Source organism: Dermacentor silvarum, chromosome 6 (genome assembly GCF_013339745.2).
Source record: "Dermacentor silvarum isolate Dsil-2018 chromosome 6, BIME_Dsil_1.4, whole genome shotgun sequence".
Lineage (NCBI taxonomy): Eukaryota > Metazoa > Arthropoda > Arachnida > Ixodida > Ixodidae > Dermacentor > Dermacentor silvarum.
The window spans coordinates 28,199,602-28,220,237 of NC_051159.1; the positions used below are offsets into that span (position 1 = coordinate 28,199,602).

General features: G+C 45.6%; 1 protein-coding gene across 5 annotated transcripts in view; it reads right to left on the minus strand.

Moving 5' to 3' along the window:
* LOC119455349 (talin-2) overlaps positions 1–20,636 on the minus strand; it is a 324,493-nt gene that overhangs the window by 66,410 nt on the left and 237,447 nt on the right. For all 5 annotated transcript variants that reach the window (XM_049668712.1, XM_049668713.1, XM_037716732.2 and 2 more), the window contains exons 38-42: positions 17,256–17,437; positions 14,372–14,507; positions 9,772–9,873; positions 9,323–9,493; positions 3,928–4,124 (exon numbers count right to left, since the gene is read on the minus strand). In XM_049668712.1, the coding sequence (XP_049524669.1) occupies positions 3,928–4,124; positions 9,323–9,493; positions 9,772–9,873; positions 14,372–14,507; positions 17,256–17,437 (788 nt within the window). The remainder of the gene's footprint in view (positions 1–3,927; positions 4,125–9,322; positions 9,494–9,771; positions 9,874–14,371; positions 14,508–17,255; positions 17,438–20,636) is intronic.

The following is a 20,636-nucleotide window of genomic DNA, read 5'->3' on the forward strand; positions in this document are numbered from 1 at the left end:
TTGCTCCTACGATTGACACCAGCCAGCATAGCCCAAGGAGCTAAATCTTTGTGCCTCAGTCAGTAAACGCTCCTTTAACCTTCTCCCGAGGCCGTCACAATATATATATAAAGCAGTTTGGGCTGTACCATAATAAAACACACATTTCAAGTTTCACGAGTGATAGGTTAATGATTTAAATCGTGCTTTTCTAGGAACTGGCTTTCACCGACATTTGTTATCTTCTTGCTTTTCATGGGCTTGGATAGGGGCAAGGAAAAAGGGAGAGAACAAGAGACATCCTACAGTCGTGGCACTGAGACGTGCTCTTGCAACGGCTCCCGATGTAGAAAAATCACCGACAAAGAGAGTCTAATAAGTCACAAGCTTCCAGAAAATTTTGTTTCATGGGAAAAACAGGAAACAGATGCCGACGAAGGTGATTTCTTTTCCCCCCTAACCGACGTTTCACCTGCACACGTACGGGAGCCTTCAGTCCATTTTTTTAGCCTTGTTTTTTATTTACCCTTTTAGCGTTCTTCACAATCCTGAACATGGCTGCAGTGTGGGGGCCTAAACGACAGGAAAAAAATGTTCGCCTTCGTTGGCACCTGTTTCCTGTTCTTGCCATGATTCTTCCTGACCAGACGAGATTTCGTGAGACCCTCGGCTTCATGTTTGTGAACAAGGCTCGCATGTGGGGGCCGAAACGTCAGTTAGGAAAAAATCATAAGCTATTCCACTCAGTGAAGGTGGATGACCAGTGAAGCTGTTTAGCACACGACACAGAGGTGAGACAGAATGGAGAGGCCGCGTATAGTCAGAAGGCCCCTCACAACTTTTTTTCTGTTATAATACGAAAGTCTGTATTATTCAACAAGGAGCATAGTTTATGAAGAATCGAAATGATATAAACTTCCTAAATCCCTCTGTGGCAAAACGATGTCACATGATGACTACAGTGTCGGTGCTTCCAGTGGTGGCCCTCGGGCCCAATATATTCAGACAAGATTGTCCGAAGATACAGTAAAACCCCGGTGATACGATCACGGCAGTACAAATTTCGGTGAGATACGAATTCGTAACATTCCACGGCCAAAATACATTGCTCTTAATACGAAAAACATCGGAAGTTCCGAATGCCTGAGCAACAGCGGCAGCGGCGGCCGAGCCAGCGGAGCGACCGGCACAGACGAGCTGGCACAGCGGGATCTGGGCGGGATCCATAGTCGCCAAGCAACAGGCTATGTCACGCGGCTGCACAATCTCTCATTGGTCCCCACCTCGAGTGGACCGGACCACATCACAGCCTAGCTGATGCTTTGACCCGCAAAAAAGAAGGAGAGGACCGCAGAAGCAGCCACGACCGCCATGACGGCCAAAATGCTCCATGCACTCGACGTGCTGAGGCGTTCAGTAGCATGCGAAAACGTTCGTGAGATCATGTGCGCACACTTTTATGCCTTCTGGAAGGCGATCGTTGATGATTTGGGCAAGAAGAAAACGCACACGGATAGTAGAACCCCACTGACACGTTTTTCAAGGGACCACGAAAAAAAAAGTCTCAGTTTGCAATAGCAAATTGAGACTGTAATTGTAATTGCAATAGCAAATTAGTAGACAGCTGTATGAAGTAAGGATAGTAGTTTTATCGGCCATATAAACTTGTAAATATTCGTTTGTTAACTAAATTAACAAGCACGGTGTCATGCGCGCACAGGTAAACACGAACCCATCTCGCTCGATGACCGCGGGAGCTCGGCTGTCTCTTGCTTCAACGAGAACTAAATGTCGAAAGCACAGCACATACTAAGCTACCCGGCCCTAGGCGTACTTTGTCAACATAGCAGATCGTTTTGAAGATGAGGCCTCGCCGGATGCGCACTTTGCACACGCCGCAGATCGCTTTCAAGATACGGCCATGTGATACGGCGCCTGCGCGGCCACGCCATATTGGCTACGTGCCGGTTGCTTGTGCAACGCACCGGTCACTTGTTGCAACATACAAGCTGGCTGCAACTGCTAAATTTACGTGACCGCCACATTAAAACGCAACGTAAAATGGAGGAAAATTAGATTGGCGACGTATCAAGGGGAACTTAATACAGTGGAATCTCGATGATACGATCACGGCGAATACGAATTTCCGGATGATTAGAATTTTTCTGTGGTCCCGGCCGAGCCCCATTACTTTGCAACGTGCTAGAGAACGGTTGTTAGGAATAGATTTTCGACCCGCGTCGGTTGATACGAATAAACGCCGCTCCACTAACGGCCGCAAAAGAGAACAGCGCGCAATCACGTGCTTTCTCCCTTTCTCTTTTGGTGTGGAGGCGGCGCCGGACAGCACAGACGCCGCGGCTGGGCGCGAAGACTTCGAAGCGGTGGCACTTTTTGTTGCTTTTTTGCTTTTCCTCCTTTTCCGCATGCCATCGGACAGAGTGGCCGTTGTGCTTCGGGTCACATTCTTTGTGTTTGCGCCATTTTGCCTAGTCGCAGCAAGCTATGTCTACCGAGATACGATTTTGGCTGATTTGCACGGCCGTACGCCGAGGCACGAGAGCCTCCCTTGGTGCGTCTTCCATCGACTGCGTTATCGGTGCTGATGGCACGGGGCGATTATCGGTTTCGCTGCTGGAGTCACACGGTGCAAGATAGCATGGCCCGTAATCCACGGTAGTGCGGCACATTCAGTCGGGTGCTCCTCCACTTCTCCCACTAATCGCCGTATTTTTCTTGCCGTAGGAGGTTTGCGCTTCCGTATTCCGAAGGCGTGCTTCGTCCAAAATTTCTGCTCCAATGAGCAACAATCCATCACTAACCTGGGAGCTCTCAGCAATCTGAATTCTGCGTGTCAAGTGAAGACGCCTGCGTGGTTTACGAAGCAGACAACTGCGGTTGCCATCTTGCCCCTGCCACAGCAGCAACCAATGGAGAGACACCTTTCAGCACGGGAGCCAATCGGAGGCCCGCTTTCATCGGAGGGCCCGTGTGACTTCTTGTCGCAGAAACCGCGTTTTTTGTGTGTTTGTGGATTCGTTACAAGATGGCGACGATGGTTGGATTGAGAAGCGACGGCGAAACTTTGAGCTTTCCAACAATAGCAAGATGGCGGCGCTCGGTGGCGGGAAATATGAGATAAGTCTCTGTGAACTGCGGTGATTTTGCAAGATTTAAAGCTGTTTTCACGCCCTGCGCACTGACGAATTAATCTTTTTGGCCACTTTTAGTGCGTTTTCAGCCAAAACATTTTGATACAGCGTAGATTAGGCATTGCAGATACCGAAATGCGTGGTTTTCAAAAATCTATTTTTCTCGTGATTTTCGCGATCTGATCCCTGTGTCACCCCTTAATTTAGCTAGTTTTAATTCTGTTTCGACGATAGGAATTTCGGCTAACACGAATATTTTTTTGTGGCCCCATGCGATTTGTAGCATCGAGATTCCACTGTACATGGAAGTCAATGTAGGATTTAGGTCGGCACTGTGAAAATGCAATGTAGCAGCCGGGGAAATGCAGCAGTGAGGAACGTATCAACGGGGTTCTACTATTAGGAATTTTTTCTGCTAAAACTAAATTAATTTTTTCTTGATTTTGTGTAGGTTTTGAAGATACGAATATTTCATGCGACCCCGCGAGATTCGTATAACCGAGACTCTACTGTATATGACACGGGTTTCGATTCTCCCCAGCACCGGAGAAATTTCGACTTTTTTGTCGTTTGAGAGAGGCACATGTCGAGTGCACATACTAGTGACCCAAGCTGGTTGCTTTCATACCCTCAGCACATGCTCTACCGATGGTCTGCCCAAGATGGCAGGAAAACGGTTAGATACATAACTGACAGACGGGCAGACAGCGCGTGAAGCACCCCATTAAAATGCTGATCCGCAGAGGTTTGAATGACTGCATCATCCAAGCTGGCGCTAGTCACGGCCACTGCATACCTGCCACTGGTGCGCAAGCCGCTGATGGTGATGGTGGAGCGCTCTTCCAGCCGGTACATGGCCTTGCTGACAGACTCGACGAGGCCCGTGACCACGCCGGCCTCGGTGGCTGCAGACTCCAGGGTGCGCAGAAGCTCCTGCAGGGCATCCCGGGCATTGTCTGCCGCCTCGTCCACGTCACCGTGCACGTGCACCGCCTGCACACCAGAAGGTTTGTGGGAAAAGTGTTGGTCTAGCAAATCTTATCACTGCACATGCTTTGTGTTCTTGTTCAATATATATTGCAGCTGAACTTCTAGAATGCAGCATGCCATGCTGTTTATTCATTAGGTTTTAAGGCACAGTAAGGTATTATAAGGAACACCTCTTGCCTTGCCTAACAAAGTAGAAAAACTATAAGCACGGTTGTTCATACTGTCATCATTGATGACTACATTTTCCCCATGAGCAGTTTTCTGAATAACACAACCAAAAAAAAAAAAAAAACTATGGCAGGTATCTCATTATCTGAGCAAATAAAGAAACTAACAAATGAGTTTTGCATAAGGACTGAGTGGTTAGTGGGGAATTCATTGGCAATCACAGTGCAATGTTCTCACGAGAAAAGAGGAACACATGTAGCCTAAACACTGAATGGATCTCTTGAACATAAAATGAAGAAAATAAATGCAGAAATGAAGAGAGAACAGGAAGCACAACCATCTACTTTCACAACAAGATTTAACTATTAGAAACATTGTGTAGACTTTCCATCAGGTAAGTGACTTGTATCAAGCAGTGATCTGTTGCTTCAAGCAAAAAACAGGGGGAGTCTGAATTCTAGATAGCGGCTGACAACAAATATTGTTGTTTCGTTTTCTTTCTTAACCAGTTTAATTTGTTGCTTCAGGTTACAGTAGAACTACAATGGTAAGTACAAGAGTGACACAGATTTCGCAGTTTTATGTGTTATTCAAGTTCTGTTTTTGTGCAATGGTATATACTCATTGTAATATACGTGGCATGAAAAAGCAAGCACACAAAATATGACCACAGGAAAAACTAGAAGGATAACACAAATACTGACTGTCAACTGTCTTTCTGTACCATGAATCTCTACACACATGCTAAACTTTTTGTTGTATCACAGTTCTAAAAAAAAAAAAAAAAATGAGAGACATTTAACTTGTGCATTGAGATTCATGAGGAATTTGTGAATATCTTCGAAAATATCTGCACAGATTCCACAGCTACCACACCTCATCTCAAGAAAAGCAGAAAAATACGGGTGATGAATGCCAGGCAAGGGCGCAATTTCACCTATGCAAATAAGTATTCAAGCTGTTAGAATGGGAAAGATTAGGTGTGAGCATCAACAGGGAACATTTCAGCAACCTGTGGCTCGCTGATGTCTTGCTATGCAATGGTGGAGATAACTCACAACAAATTATTAAGGTCCTTAGCCGACGAAACCTAAGAGCAGGTTTAAAGGGATACGGACACGAAATTTGAAAAGTTTAGGAAAATGCTGAAAATGAATCCTCCGTGTGTGATTATATCGAAAAGAAGTAGTCACTTAGCTCATTTTTGAGCCGATGGCTTTATTTTTGGCGTTTTTGTGAGCGCGCGCCTCGCCGCCCGACCCATGGGAGTTGGAAGGCGTGACGTCACGACTCACTCGTCGGATAGCCAGCCGGCCGGCTGCGGTCATTCGAAGCGCGTCGCCGCCGCCATCGCGAGCATGGATTCGAGTTCTGGTGCCTCTACCAGCGATGAGAACATGTCTGAAGACGAGGACCATTCCAACTTGGCAATAAATATTACCGCTTACGGTTATGAGCCTTCTGCGTCAAGCGACGAAGAAGAGCAGGTGGCCATGAAAGTGCCAGTCAGGTTTTCGCGAACTGTAGTGCGAAGATTTCGCTTTGCACCAGACACTTGTGCAAGAATTGTTTGTCATTTCCTCTGTAAAATTGAGTATTCAAGAGCGCACGCAGGCGAGGTAGCTGCGGGGTACTTCAGCACTGCGTGCCACAGCGGCCGCATTTCGATGGGGGCGAAATGTGAAAACACCCGTGTACTTAGATTTAGGTGCACGTTAAAGAACCCCAGGTGGTCCAAATTTCCGGAAGTCCCCCACTACGGCAGTGCCTCATAATCAGATCGTGGTTTTGGCACGTAAAACCCCATAATTTATTTTTTTTCAGCACTGCGTGGATGACTGAATAGTAGTTTATGCTAACAGATGGCAGCACCTGTCTGTCGTTCTGCCCAGTTTTTTTCTGTGGAGAAGCAGAGCTGTGTGTGTGTCGGATCTCGTGAGTCGCGCTCGCTAGCCTTGTATTGTTTTACTATGCTTTGCCAACATTTTCAAAGACATTACTGCCTTCGTGCCCAGCCTCGGGCATCTTGCCCCAGCCTCGCCCTCACACTGCTCAAGAAGGCTGCAAGTGAACGAAAACAGTACCGACATCTTTTCGCCTCCTCTTTTCCAACGTGCCGCTGATCATTTATGCCTTGCGTTTTCGTGAGAAGATCGATGGCACAGCATCAGGCAAGCATTGCCTTTTGAGCGGCATGACAGGGCTTTTCAGCACAGCCGGGCTGGCCACATAATCATCGTCGACGAAGTGGTCCGCGCAAATGAAGTCATTTTTAGAGGTCTCCAGGCTGTGCGTGATTACTAACAGGCATGTATCCAAAGTTTACGCACCTTCTCGTCTCTGGGAAACGTGTGCGACGGCGTGTCATGACCGACGACTGCTGGTATAACAGCAATGTCTGGGCATTTCCTTCCGCCACAACGAACGCGTCAATACCGAGCGACGACCGTGGGAAGGCACATGTAAGACGCACCACCTGCGTCGAGCGCCGACGGGGATGTTTCGGACAGACCACGTGCGAAGATCGCCGAAAGGGGTTAAACAAACGCTGCAAGGGACCGACACCCCCGGAAACACTGCGACGGCTGTGGCCGACCCTGGCCGCGCGCGCGCCGGTGGGGGTCATGACGTGAAATTTAAGCTTCTGCCGGCGGCCGCTTGAAGGCAAGGTGCAACAGAAAATCGAAAAAAAAAAAAGATGTTTCTCGTTTTTTTTTTCGAAGCAGCTTGTTGTATTCGTCATTTTCAACAGTTCAACTTTTGTTCCGACTGCAAAAAACCTGCCGCCAACTTTTGTGTCCGTATCCCTTTAAGATTAACACTTTCCTGTTCGTGCCTATATTCCCATCGAAAGCCCGCTTTCGATGTTTGCAAATTTGTATTTTGCTGCTTTCGGAGCACTCTCTGACAGCTAGCGCCATTTATTGGGTTATTTAGGAACTATTTAGTCAATTTTGGTTTTAGCTTTTTTTCTTTTTCTGCAACATGCGGATCTTTATAGCACCTTTAGTCTAGTGGCACGGTCAGCACAATGAGCGCTCCAAGATGGTGTCGACGTCGTGCACCGCTCATGAACAGAAACGTCGCACTTCTACTGATTCCAATGCATCTGCACATGAGTTTTTGGACTTTGGAAGCATCACTGACGTGCAAGACAACGTCAGGTTGTCAGATTTCAGAATGAAGTTTCACTTTTATCGCCGAACCACTTCAAAGCTGCCGTGCGCTGATATAAAGATAACCTGCATGTTCTAAAGGTCGCAGTTCTTATCTGCAGGGTGTTCAATCCTTCGGTTGGGATCATTTGCCAGTGGCCGCACAGGGAGTCGAGTTCCGCGTGAACAGACAACCGGGAGTTGACCTCGGCATAGTGCTAGGGCTGTCACTAGGGCTAACATTTTATTTTAAATCTAAAAAATTTTTTACATAGAAAGATTATATTTGCAGGAATATTGTACAGGTCTTATGCATTAAAAACTGATATTCCGAAAAATTTTTAAAGACTTTCTGTATGAAGCAACAATGACGCTTTTATATAACTTTTCATTTCTTTCCACAAAATCCTTGTTTAGATATCTTTTTTTTTTCAAGTTCTTTTTAATAAACATGTTGTTGGGACTACTACCGTCAAAAAGAAAATTTCTTCCTCTTCAATTTGATACAATAAACTTTAGTATCAAGCATGCTCTGTGATAGGAAAAGAAGTATTCACTAGACTACCCAAAAACTGCTGCTTTTCCCAAAGGCAGGAAAGTGTTAATATGCAGAAGACTAAAGTAATGCTCATTAGCCTCCCAATAGAACAAGAATTTGTGATTACCAGTCATCCCCTAGAATCGGGGCAAGAGCGCATTTATCTATACCAATTAGTCACAGAAGACTCTGATCATGAGAAAGAAATTTACAGAAGAATAAAAATATGTTGGAGAGTACTCTCAAGTCATGATCAGTGCATATGTGCTAACTCCCGATTTGTCCAGGAGACTCTCGAAATTCTGACGTCTCATTGTACGGACAATGCCATAAATCTCCAGAAAAACTGCCCCCAAGCCCACCACAAAAAAAAAAAAAAAAAAAAAGCACCTTGTGTCATGTAGCACAGCCACATTGTAATGTCATGCAATGCCAGATAGTTGACGTAAGATTCAAATCTAAGGCGTTAGTGTGTAAGCAGTGTAGGCCTAACTCAGTTCACTTCAGATCAAGACGTGTCGAGGAGTGTGTGTGTGGCAAAGGTCTAACATGTGTTGCATAATGGCAGGTTCCTTTAAGTTAGCTTTGCCACTATACAGTTGTGTTAGGCGATGATGCATATTAAGAGTAGAAAGGGGCCACTGTCACGACACATAGTACATGCTCCTTAATTACACACGCGTGTACATGCCATTTATGGCCACAGTATGGGCACTGAGACATCTGATAACGGTACTTTCAGCCATTCAGAGCTGTTTCTGACATTGTGTGGCCAACAAAAAAAGGAGGAAATGTGTTCTTTTTTATCTTCCCCCTTTAAGGTGGCATTCACACCAGCAATTGACAAAAGTCCCATGGCACACAATGACTGGCAATCAAGGAGTAACTCATGGAGACTGCTGTTAACACCGGCAAGCACAACCTACCCGTTGAAACTAAAATGTATCATTACTGGAGCTATTCCCGTCTGCTTGCACCGCCATTGCCACATAAAATAAGTGCCAGCACATACCATCCCACTCCTGCATTGCCGATTGGTTTGGCAGCTTTGCAACATCAGCTACGGAGTTGAAAAATTCAGCAGCAAGCAATGTACACGAAAGGGTCTCTTTTCAACCCAAGTGGCTATCGCTGCGCCCAACTTAGTCGTGCAACTCCTGCAACTTGCCAGTATAATTGCTGCATTAATGTTTAATGATTTCTTTGGTTTGCAAAAGCTCTTTCTGTTTGGAAAGTCCTGCCAGACTAACCAGTTTACTATGATGCATTGCTGCTCCTGCATCAGCAGTGCTTCTCCATGAAAATGCCTGTGGCACAGCCCATGCCAGCGCCCAACTGACCTTCGGGTTGCCAGCAGCCTGCTTGGATGCGTAGACCAGTTGCAGCATGCCCTCTGCCACAGTCTTGGTCTGGTCAAGCAGAGCCATCTGGCGCTTGGAGTGCAGAGTGTGAGAAGCCCCGGCTATGACATTCTGCACCAGCGGGCTCAGGTAGCCAACTGCCTGGTTCACCTGTGGGCAGAGCATCGCTACGGTTTGAGGGCTGTGCAATGTTGATAACCACAGCGCTACACAGATTGGTCGTAGATAGAAAACACTGGGCCTCATACGTAGCTTCTTCCTATGCCCTGTCTGTCTGATTAACAATGTTGCATCTGCTTAACTGCACTGCAAAAGACATTCATTATTATTATTATTATTCATTACAGGCACTGTGCATGAACTCTGCGCAGCACTTACAAAAAAGAACAAAGGAAAGCAAGAAAGCAATGACTGAGCACCGCACTGACCGTGTGTCCCAGCTTCTCAGGTTCTCCCTTCGCAGCGTACCGAAGTGGCTCGATGACGTCCAAGATCTCTGAGGCACTTGACTCCATTTGCTGCTGATAAGTCTGCGTCCAAAGAAAAGGCAACATCAGCTTAAGGTAAACAGCATTTCAGAATGTTGTTCATCAGTTAATGAGCATATGCATTTACTAGGAACGTTCATGTAGTGCAACATTTTAACTGAATTGAATATTACGAAGGTTCGAGGAAAAAAAAAAAAAAAAAACTTTGCTATGCATGTCAAAATCGGCCATTAAGCATTCCCTTTGCTTTAAAAACTCTAAAAAGAGTAAGAAAAGTACGAAGGTGGCTGAATGAAAAACAAAACAAAATCATGATGCAGGAAGTGCGAGACACTTTTTACAAGTGAAGACAGAAGAGAGTGGGGTTCTTGCAAGCGGAGAACAAGTGTTCACCACAACATGTTCAATCGTGAAAGCAACGAGGAAAGCTGCAGAGCATGGCACAGTCTCTAGGAGGTAACTGGGTTCTGAGCGCGTGCATTCATTCTCAAGAAAGGCTGCATGCTGTCACATCTCAATGGAATGGTTTAATAAAGGTTTTAAAGATACTGCCGGACAGCCCAAGAAAGTGAGAAATGCAATTCTCGCAACAATTATATGACCTTACTTCTGTTTCCAACTTTGAAACACACTCCTCACTTTGGTCCGCAAAGTACAAAAACCGAGTGACAACAAAGTAAAATAATTAAAAACGCAACTAAGGGATCTGCTTCAACACAGTGAATGTGGCATAGGCACTTTCCTTAATGCAAGTGAACATTGTGGTTCTAGTTGCTTCAAAGAGCCGTGATATCAAGGCTGCAAAGTTACAAAGAAGAAAAATAACGTTTTGAGAAACAAGAAAAAACTAAAGGATGGTTATTTTGAAATACTGTATTGGCATGAATCTAACGTGTGTTATTTAAAATGTATGGTCTCAGAACGCAACTTGCATTATATCCAGGTTTGTGACACAAGTTATCATCATGCAGTCTATATTTATGTCCACTGCAGGACGAAGGCCTCTCCCTGCGATCTCCAATTACCCCCGTCTTGTGCTAGCCATTCCAACTAGCACCTGTAAATTTCCTAACTTCATCACCCCACCTAGTTTTCTGCCGTCATCGAGTGCGCTTCCCTTCTCTTGGTATCCATTCTGTAACTCTAATGGTCCACCGGTTATCCATCCTACGCATTACGTGGCCTGCCCAGCTACATTTTTTCCACTTAGTGTCAACTAGAATATCAGCTATCCCCGTTTGCTCTCTGATCTACACTGTTCTCTTCGTGTCTCTTAACGTTAGGCCTAACATATTTCATTCCATCGGTTTTTGTGTGGTCCTTAACTTGTTCTCGAGCTTTATTAACCTCCAAGTTTCTGCCCCATATGTTAGCACCAGTAGAATGCAATGATTGTACACTTTTCAACAACAGCTGGAGCGCGTGCCTCCCTAATATCTAGTTTGCTCGCAGCGCCCTCAGCCTACGTTTTGTTGTTTCGTGCCGCTCGGTCCCCTCAACCGTATTCTAGTACACTAAACACAGCCGCCCTGGTCGTTCCGACAGTAGTGACAACAGCCGGGAGTGGCAGTGCGCGCGCCGGCCACTTAATTGCCGGAAGCACCGAAAGGCCAGTGCTATAAGCGCGGAAATTACGAGAAACTGTGCGGGAGGTGCCGTCGTGCGGAATGTGAACAGCTGCACTATTTTTCAGAGAACGAATTCACTCGCTATTCGCAGCCACTGCCGGAGCACACATGCCGAAGCCGTTCTGGCGCAGCGTGGCGCAATTTCGGTGAATTTTCTGTGTTTGGCGCAGTTTGCCGCAGTTTGGCACAGGAATTTGCGTTTGTATCAAAATGACGCAATTGCCACAGCAGTCCCACCCCTGTAAGAAAGTAACAGGCATGAAGCCTCTTATAATAACCAGTTATGAGAGAAATGTACTAGCGAGGCTTCTGTGACATTCATGACCATAACGGCACTGCTTAAATGGAACATGTGTGCACAAGATAGGAGTGATAAGCAATGATTCTTATCTCTCTGTTTTGCCAGACATTGTCGTTGAACTGCTATTCCCAGTTCTCCTTACTTTTGTTCCTCCTGCAGCTCCTAGTCTCGTATGTAAGTGTGGCTCTTTGACAAAAAACTTGGCTGCAAGTACATTGTGCCATTTGCTTGCCTTTCAGTCATTCCGACATCTACTTGTTTACATGCCTGAATTGCAGTGCTGTCAAGTATGCTTTCAACAAATGACTGCCGCATGTCCACTGCAAGAACTGGCAGGGGAAAAAAAAAGGAAAAGCTTTCAGTTAGTTCGTGCTGATGACAAGATGTGGATGAGGCTGCCTGGCTCATGCTGGATGCCATTGCCAGTTGCATTTTTATCCAACCTTCTACCCTACTAGGCACAGCCTAAGTATTCAGACCAGAGCAGGTGATGCGCCCAAAGAATTTTCCAGGGGCTAGATTGCGCAGGCATCTCACTTTCAAAACGTATGCTTGCCCTCTTATGATTTATTTTTATTTATTTATTTATTTATTTATTTAGGATTACTGCAGGCCTTAGAAGGCCCAGGAAGGAGAGGAAAGGTACAGTGGAATCTCGATGATACGATCACGGCTAATATGAATTTCCGGATGATACGAATTTTTATGTGGTCTCGGCTGAGCGCCATTACTTTGCAACGTGCTAAAGAACGGTTGTTACGAATCGATTTTCGACCCGCGTCGGTTGATACGAATAAACGCCGCCCCTCCGACAGCCGCAAAGAGAACAGGGCCGCGATTTTGTAGCGATGCCTTATGGCTTGTTCTATACTAGTCTTATCATCCACCGCTCATGGCCCCGGCTGATCCCGTTGATAGCGTGAGCGGACCGTCGCTCTGACCACTGACAAAGCGCGATAAGCGTGAAAAGGCATTATTGCTGGAAAGGCATCGCTACAAAATACCGGCCCAGCGTGCATTCACGCGCTTTCTCCCTTTTTCTTTTAGTGCGGAGGCGCGAACGCAGTGCCGGACAGCGCGGAGGCCGCGATGCGGTGGCGCTTTTGTTGCTTTTGTGCTTTTCCGTTTTTTTTTTGTGCAGTGAGCGAAGGTTTGTGCGGTCTATCGCTTCAACGAAAACTGAGCGGCGTAAGCACAACGCCTACAAAGGTCAGAGCCGTGTGGAGATCGCTTTCAAGATACGGTGCGCGCGACAACACCGACAGCCGGCACAGGCGCGAACTCATTTGTTGGCAGAGTAGAAGCCCCCCCCCTCCTCCCTCCCTTCCTCCCGCGCTGCCTTCCCGCTTTGCTCCTTTCGCGTGGGAGATTGTGTCGCCAGTTTACCCTTGCGCCCGGTTGCAAGATAAGCATTTGGTTCCACAGCACAGCGTCGCCCCCCCTCCCTCCCTCCCCTACCCCAATGGCCTCTCGCGCGACGGAAGTGGCGTTTGATCTCCGCTGTGCGTTCGCTTTCCTTGAAGGCGCGCGTCCTCTGCGCACTTTCACTAAAACATACGGCGCTCGCTCAGCGACGATTTTATCGCCCTTGGACTCGAGCTACACATCTCTTCCGCATCGCCCTTGTTGATCTCTCCCATCGGTGGGCGCACCTCATTGAGAAGCGCGCTCGCTACAGCCTTTGTCGGCGAGATTTTCCCGCGGAAGCCACATTATAATCCGTATTTCGTCTCATGCGGCTGCACTGTAAGCGGTATGCGTATGCATGGAGTTCTATGGGAGGGTAAACGGGACTCGGAAAAGGCCACGTTGTGGCCAGTTCTGCACTATAAACGGTTACGTTATAAGTGATCTATACTGTAAACGCTTTTTACATACGTGTATCTGAGTGAGTTCACCTCTGACTCTTTAATTTAGCTAGTTTTAATTGTGTTTCGATGATACGAATTTCGGCTAATACGAATATTTTTTGTGACCCCGTGAGATTCGTATCATCGAGGTTCCACTGTAATAAAAAAAAAAAAAATACAAGAGATTTACGAAAACGTAGAAAAGCTCCGGAAAAAATGTAATAGAAAGTGGGAATGCGTGATGAATAAGCACCTAAATAATGCATAAAGGGCGATAAATACAAATTGAAACACTGTTTCATAAGCACAATTTCGAAGCATTGGAAAATGTAATAGAGAAAAAAATAGGAGTGTATAATTCAAAATTAGTACAACGCGTAAATCAATAAATAATGCATGATACAAATTGATACACTATTTCGTAACAACAAGCACTAAATTTAGATAGTAATAGATGCTATTGAGTCAGTGCTGACAAGTTTGCTATAAGGTTGGCTGTCCCATTCTGTTACTGTGCGAGGGAAAAAGGAATACATAAAGACATTGGTTCTACCATTATAAGGCGTTAATGAGGCAGCGTGGCAATGTCTTGTTCAGTGCTGCGCTTTCGTCAGCTGTCGTCAGTGTGGCGATGCAGGAGCGTCTATTGAGCACCACCTACTCGGTGATGTAAGAGGCTACACAATGTTCGGAAAGTGAAATGCTTATGCATAGACACCACTTCGTGAGATTCAAAATGGTCTTCCAAAGGAAGGGCTCACCTTGAGGAGGCTGCTGTCGGCCTGGTGTGTGGTGTCCTGGCTGAGGATGCTGAGCGACGCACGGTCCAGTTCCCGGATGGCGGCATTCAACTTGTCAATGGCCTCGTCGCACTCCTTCTGACCGGGGGCCTCATTCCTGGTGGAAGAGGGGCACTTTCATGTGCAACCATGCGTACAATTCCTCACAACCATCCAGAGGGAAAAGTGGTGCTGTTCTAACACAAGAACGTCAAGAAGTGGATTGGCAAACGTAGGCACCTAACACAATCAGCTGGAGCTAGCCGATGACACCACAGTGATAGCACTCAACGGAGCTAGAGACGGGGATGAAACGCGCAACAACATCGACGCCAATCACCAATTGACCTTCATTCGAAGATGCACATCCTGCTTGCCTGGTGAACGTAATTGCCACGACACAAAAGAGCAAGAGAAATTGAAGACTGGCACATGTGTCAACTCAAACCGTTAGTAGTTGGTACAAAACCACGGTTAAATTGAAAGTAAGCAGTACCAGCGGTTCGGTAAAGTAGGAAGAAAGATGACAAGGTGAGCCACTTACCGTGCATCAGCTTTAATTGTATGTTTCCATTTTTTTCGTTTTCGTTTACTTGTTACTTGCATTGATGCAAGAAATTATAAATTCAAAAAAAAAACAAAAAAAAAACACCGCTCAAGCACTCCGTACAGATGGTTAACCAGCGAAGCTGAAACGTGCGGCCCCGGTGTTTAGCAGTGGGTTAATCCCGACGCTGTATTGAAGCGTTTCTCAATTATTGGTTACATGTTTGTGTTTCTAGTGGAACGCAAGCGCCAATGGCGGGTGGATGCTGCTAACCACGAGGCCGAGCTAACTCGAGATATCGAACGCATGTGATAACGGCAAGCCGAGGAGGAAGCGTTGCAGACAGAGCAGCGTCAACGTGGCAATGGTGGGAATGCGTTTGCCGGGGCCAACGCCCGCTTTCAAAGGGAGTTTCTCGAGCGGTACTTTGGCTTCGGCTGCGACAAAACGTCCACGTTGAAATCGCGAAGTGGAACACAAGCGCCAATGGTGGGCGGCCGCTGGTAACCACGACGTCGAGCTAACTCGAGATACAGAACGCATGCGACAACAGTGAACCGAGGAGCCAGCGTTGCGAGCAGAGCAGGTACGACGCAGAGAACGACGTCACTAACGGCGCAGACAATGGCACGCGCGCTTGGGTGTGACGTAAGAATGACGTAACTGACGGCGCAGCCAATGGAGACGTTTATTGGAACATGGGACGAACGGTTTTTTGTTTCGCCTAGCCATATACAGTTTTCGCTGTAATATGCATTACGGGTGAACAAATATATTTATGATTTACATTTACTTGGGCTGCCATGACCAAGCCATGGTGGAGACAAGCCAAACCATCCGTATCTCATAATATCACAGCACCCTTCAAAGGAAACAGACAGTGGTACCAATTCCCTCTAGCAGTTCATCCAATGGGGAAACTGAAACACATATGACTCAAATGGACATGGTATGAAATTGAATGTGAGTGCATAACAAACCCTTCATTACGTAATCCCAGCCACATTCCCAAATCTGTCCATCTGTCTGGCCTTGAAGTTGTGCCAGTAAAATGGCCCTCTAATGTCAACAATGGACAGCCGTACCACATGAGTGGCATGAGATGAGCACATCTTGATGGTGAGGTGATTGTACTTCTTCACAGGTACTTTATGAGCTGTAACATGGCAAGCCATGGTACATTTTAAATGGTGCGTGAGTGCTAGTCATAAGTTTATAATGCACCATTATGCTGAAATGCCTATTGCATTCTCATGAGAGATGAATTCTACAACATTTTCAGCAGCCTTCTAATAGTTCTTGAAAAGCAAGTATTAGTACTCAGCTTTAAAAAAGAACTAATATTAACTCTGAAGGCTTCACTGTGCTTGTGGGAATAGTAAAGTTTTCGAACTTCTATACCAAGAACTAAGGGAATAGAAACTGGAGCAAACAACAAGAAATAAGTGATGTAACTAGAGCATTACTACCAGTATTAACAAATTTTATATAAAATTATGAATAGAAATGAACCATCTACATATCGACACGTGTACTTGTTTATCTTTCTCTGGTGACCGCGTTTCACCGCCTAACAAATGTTATCGCTCAGCGCAGGATGCGCCAGCATGTATCGGAAGTTTCTCTAATGTTATCGATGGTTCTATCCTGTGTTCACCGCTATTGTTGTGCTTTTGAGTGTAGCCTGTTTTTCTGGGCAGCGGAATGCCCAATAAAGAGTTAGTTTTGTGAATCACAGTTTACTACTGTGTATAGAGTTAATATAACCAACTCTAGAGGAAAAGCTCCCCATAGTGCCCATGTATTGAAATTGGGAAACGCAGGGGTGCTGCCTTATTGCTACCCTATGCAGGTAGCAAAAAGGCACATTATCAGTCGACGCATTATCGTCGACTGTCATCCTGAGATGGGTTCTGCTGCAATATTTTTGTCAATGAAATTAGTTTTTTCCGACTGCCTGATAATCTCAAAACAATCTCAAAGAAAAATTGGTCAGCGACTACTTACTTGCATAAAAGATTGATTTTCGATATAATAAAATTTCTATATGAGTGCCGATCTTACCGACTTAATTATAGTATTGGAGTTCAACTATAGCAGCGTGCTCATTTATTGCAGACTGACGCAGAGTAAATGCAGTTAATTGAATTCTGTTGCCAAGTGTCATGCTTTTACATGCGAAGAGCGTGTGCTAGAGTTTCTGAAAGTGCAAAAATCTGTGTCACTATACTGCATTATAGGAAACGAATGACTCCAGGCTTTCCCCGAGTGCAGTTTCTGATCACAAGTGTGCTGTACTCGTGCAGAAGGGACCCTCACTTGATGGACGAAACGAGCCTCTTGATGCCATCCGAGACCTCCTTGCTATGGGCGCCCAGGCTTTGCCAGGCTGGTGGGTCCTTTGGGTTCAACACCAGGGATTTGGCCGACCGTATCATGCTGCACGAGCCATCAATGATGGCCCGCCCAGCTGCCGTGATAGGTTCCTGGGCCGCCCTGGCCTGCGCACATCACACCAGGCAGGCATTCACTTAGGCACACGTGCAGAGTGAATGTGCATACAATGTCATCTTAAAGGTCAACTGCAACAAAATTTTGAACCACGTAAAAAGCCTTATTTAAGAAATTTCACATTTAAAGTACAAGCGGAAGTGCCAAGAAACACTCGCAAAAATATTTGATACTGAAATTGAAAAAAAAAAAAAAAGATGTTGCCGTAAGCACTGGCTGGATGTGATGCATGAGCTAGAATGTGCAGCGCTTCAGCATGACCTCTGAGATAAGGCCGTGCTGGGACATGCATCATTAACGGCAACCACCAAGTGCACACAATGTGTGCATAGGTGCTGCTTAAAAGCTGCTAACAAAAAAAGTCATACTGTGGCTTGGCCAAGATTGCTTCAGTGGTATAGACCTTTTCATTGGGCGAGAAGGAAAGGGCGGGCGACGAGCCTTTCCTCCACTCTGGCTTGTGCGAGCCGGCGCGGCGCGGCCTTGGTGTTTTAGCTAGTTCTGAGTGCAATTTACGGAATGTCAGTTCTTATGAGGTCGTCAAACAACCACTGTGTAGCCTTTAGGGGCAGCAGTAGCTACAGTATCTGGAAATGTCTCTTGGATGTGCAAAAATGCTACGCGCATCATCAGCCGCAGTGTGTGTATGTGTTGTGAACTATGTTGGATGTATCGGTTTTCACTCGATGAAGACTTGTAAAACATTTGCATCAGCCACCAGCAATGTTCTCATGCATTTTAAGTCTAGTAGAATTCAAATCACTATGTCTACGTTAGCCTTCTGCACGAGGCCGAAGGCTTTGCTCAACACAGCGAGCACTGCGATTGGCAAACCAACATGATATACACAAGCTTCGTGCTTCAATCGGCATTGCCTTTTTGCCCTGTAAGGCACAATATACAAAGGGGATCGCATAAAGAGAATCCAACAGCTATTTGTAAGGACACAATTTCTGTAAGATGGGTGAATGCGTCGTAGATGACTGAACTTACGAGACTGAAAAAAAAAAAAAAAGAGTTCATATGTCCTCCTTTTGCGGCAAAATAAAACAGAACACAGGATAATGACGCAATAAGACTTCGCATGGTCATGCCGCATGCTTGGACCACTTGGACCATGCGCTATATAGAACAAACAGATCTATAACACAGCATTTAGTACTGCCTCGGACGCTCGCGCAGTCAGCAGCTGGTCGTTCGACTACTCGAAAAATGTGAGTCACACTGTACGGTAAGCGGTTATTATTAACCAAACTATTTTATTTGTGGGCAGAAACCTTGCCCAACAAACAAGGCAATCGCCCAATGTATCTACAGATAACTTGAACGCTTGTCAAAGTAAACAGCAAAACTTATTCGCCAGCAGAACAGTACCCACGTTGTTAGGATCGTCAAATGTTTCGTAACTACTCGTTGCAGCTAAACCAGAGCTTAGAATTACAGTGCTGAGAATGCTGCAGTAAGGTAACATTTGCAAAACTAATTTTCAGAAATACCTAACAGATATTCGAGGCCGATTGTAAGCTCAAACAAATGCGCACACCTTGTGCTGGGTGTCTCCGTCTGCCCTAACGCCAGCAGAAACTCCAGCCGCTTAATTACTTTAGACTTAAATTCCTTCACTATGCATCACCGGACTGTTCCCCACATAGAAGACGCCATTGCATGCTGAATAGACCGCGGGAGAGTGAATAAATCCACCAGAAACTGCCGCTGAGCCTATACCACAGCATACAAGACGGGCGTTTGTCCAAGTCAGCATGCCAACTGCCTACGCAATGGCCGCGCCCATGAAAAAACGGTCTATATGCTACTAATTTATAACTATTTTAGATAAAATGAAAGTTCGTTGCACTTTTCATGTAGTTTCTGCCTCACTGCGAGCCTTGCATGGGTACCATTCAAGTTTTCACAACATTTCAGTCTTTAGTCCACGTTGTTAAATAAAACACTTGACATGCATGGCTTGTCATCACTCTCAGCTGCTGACATCCAGTCCCCACCTCTACTCGCTTCTCTGATGGTGAAGTGTGCATATGATGGTGGTTTCTAACTTTTCCCAATTCCAGCACAACAGGCATGCAAATATGTCAACTGTTTTACTGAACAATGCAAGACATCACAGTCACAACAGTTTCGAGTATGTGGATCATAACTGCAATGTTTGCTATGAACAATGCACAAAAAGTAGGGGTGTGCAAATACTCGAATATCGCCGAACCAAATCAAATACAGAACATTCAAATAATTCTATTTCTACCATTCGATTTTTCGAATATTTGATATACAGTGGAACCTCGTTGATATGATTCTGCGTAATACGTTTTTCGGGATGATACGTTTATTTTATTTTCCCGATATATGATTTAGTTGGAGAATACTGGTGCATGATACGATTTTCAGATGATACACTTTATTTTTCGGTTCCCATGAAGATCGTATCAACGAAATTCCACTGCATTCAGCATAGAGACTTACGCATCACGTGAACTTGCCGAGACCCTCCCGATTCCAGATTCTTTAAAAGGTGGCAAATCACGCCGAACCTGAAATGGTGTGGACGGTGCCTGCTCTTTACTGTTGGCACTGGCTACACGTGAAGCGCTGATTGAGTCATGTGATGCACGGTCCTTTCCTCTGTCGTGCAGATTGGCCTTATGATTATTTATGGGGTTGTAGGTACCAAAACGACGATCTGATCATGAGGCACACCGTATTGGGGACTCCAGAATAATTTGGATCACCTGGGGTCCTAAATCTAAGTACACGGGTGTTTTCGCATTTCGCCCCCATCGAAATGCGGCCGCCGTGGCCAGGATTCGATACCGCGAACTCGTGCTTAGCAGTCCAACACCATAGCCACTAAGCAACCGTGGAGGGTTACGATAACCCAGCTGCCGTAAAATTGGTTTAGCCCTTATGCATTTTAAAAACTGAAAAAAAAAAAAGACTTTCTGTGCAATAAATGAAGGATTTCCGCAAAACACAGGTCCACTATTAAACTAAGAACCTCATTGGTAATCAGTACAACAGAACGTCACTAAGTCATCAGTTTGAGAAGAAACAAAGCAGAAGAAGGAGAAGAAGAAACAAAAAAACCACTAGCTTCTATTCAACTGAAATTCTAGTGATAAAAGAATATTTTCCAAGCCTTCATATACTAGAAGTGAGCTGTAATCAGTGCTGGCG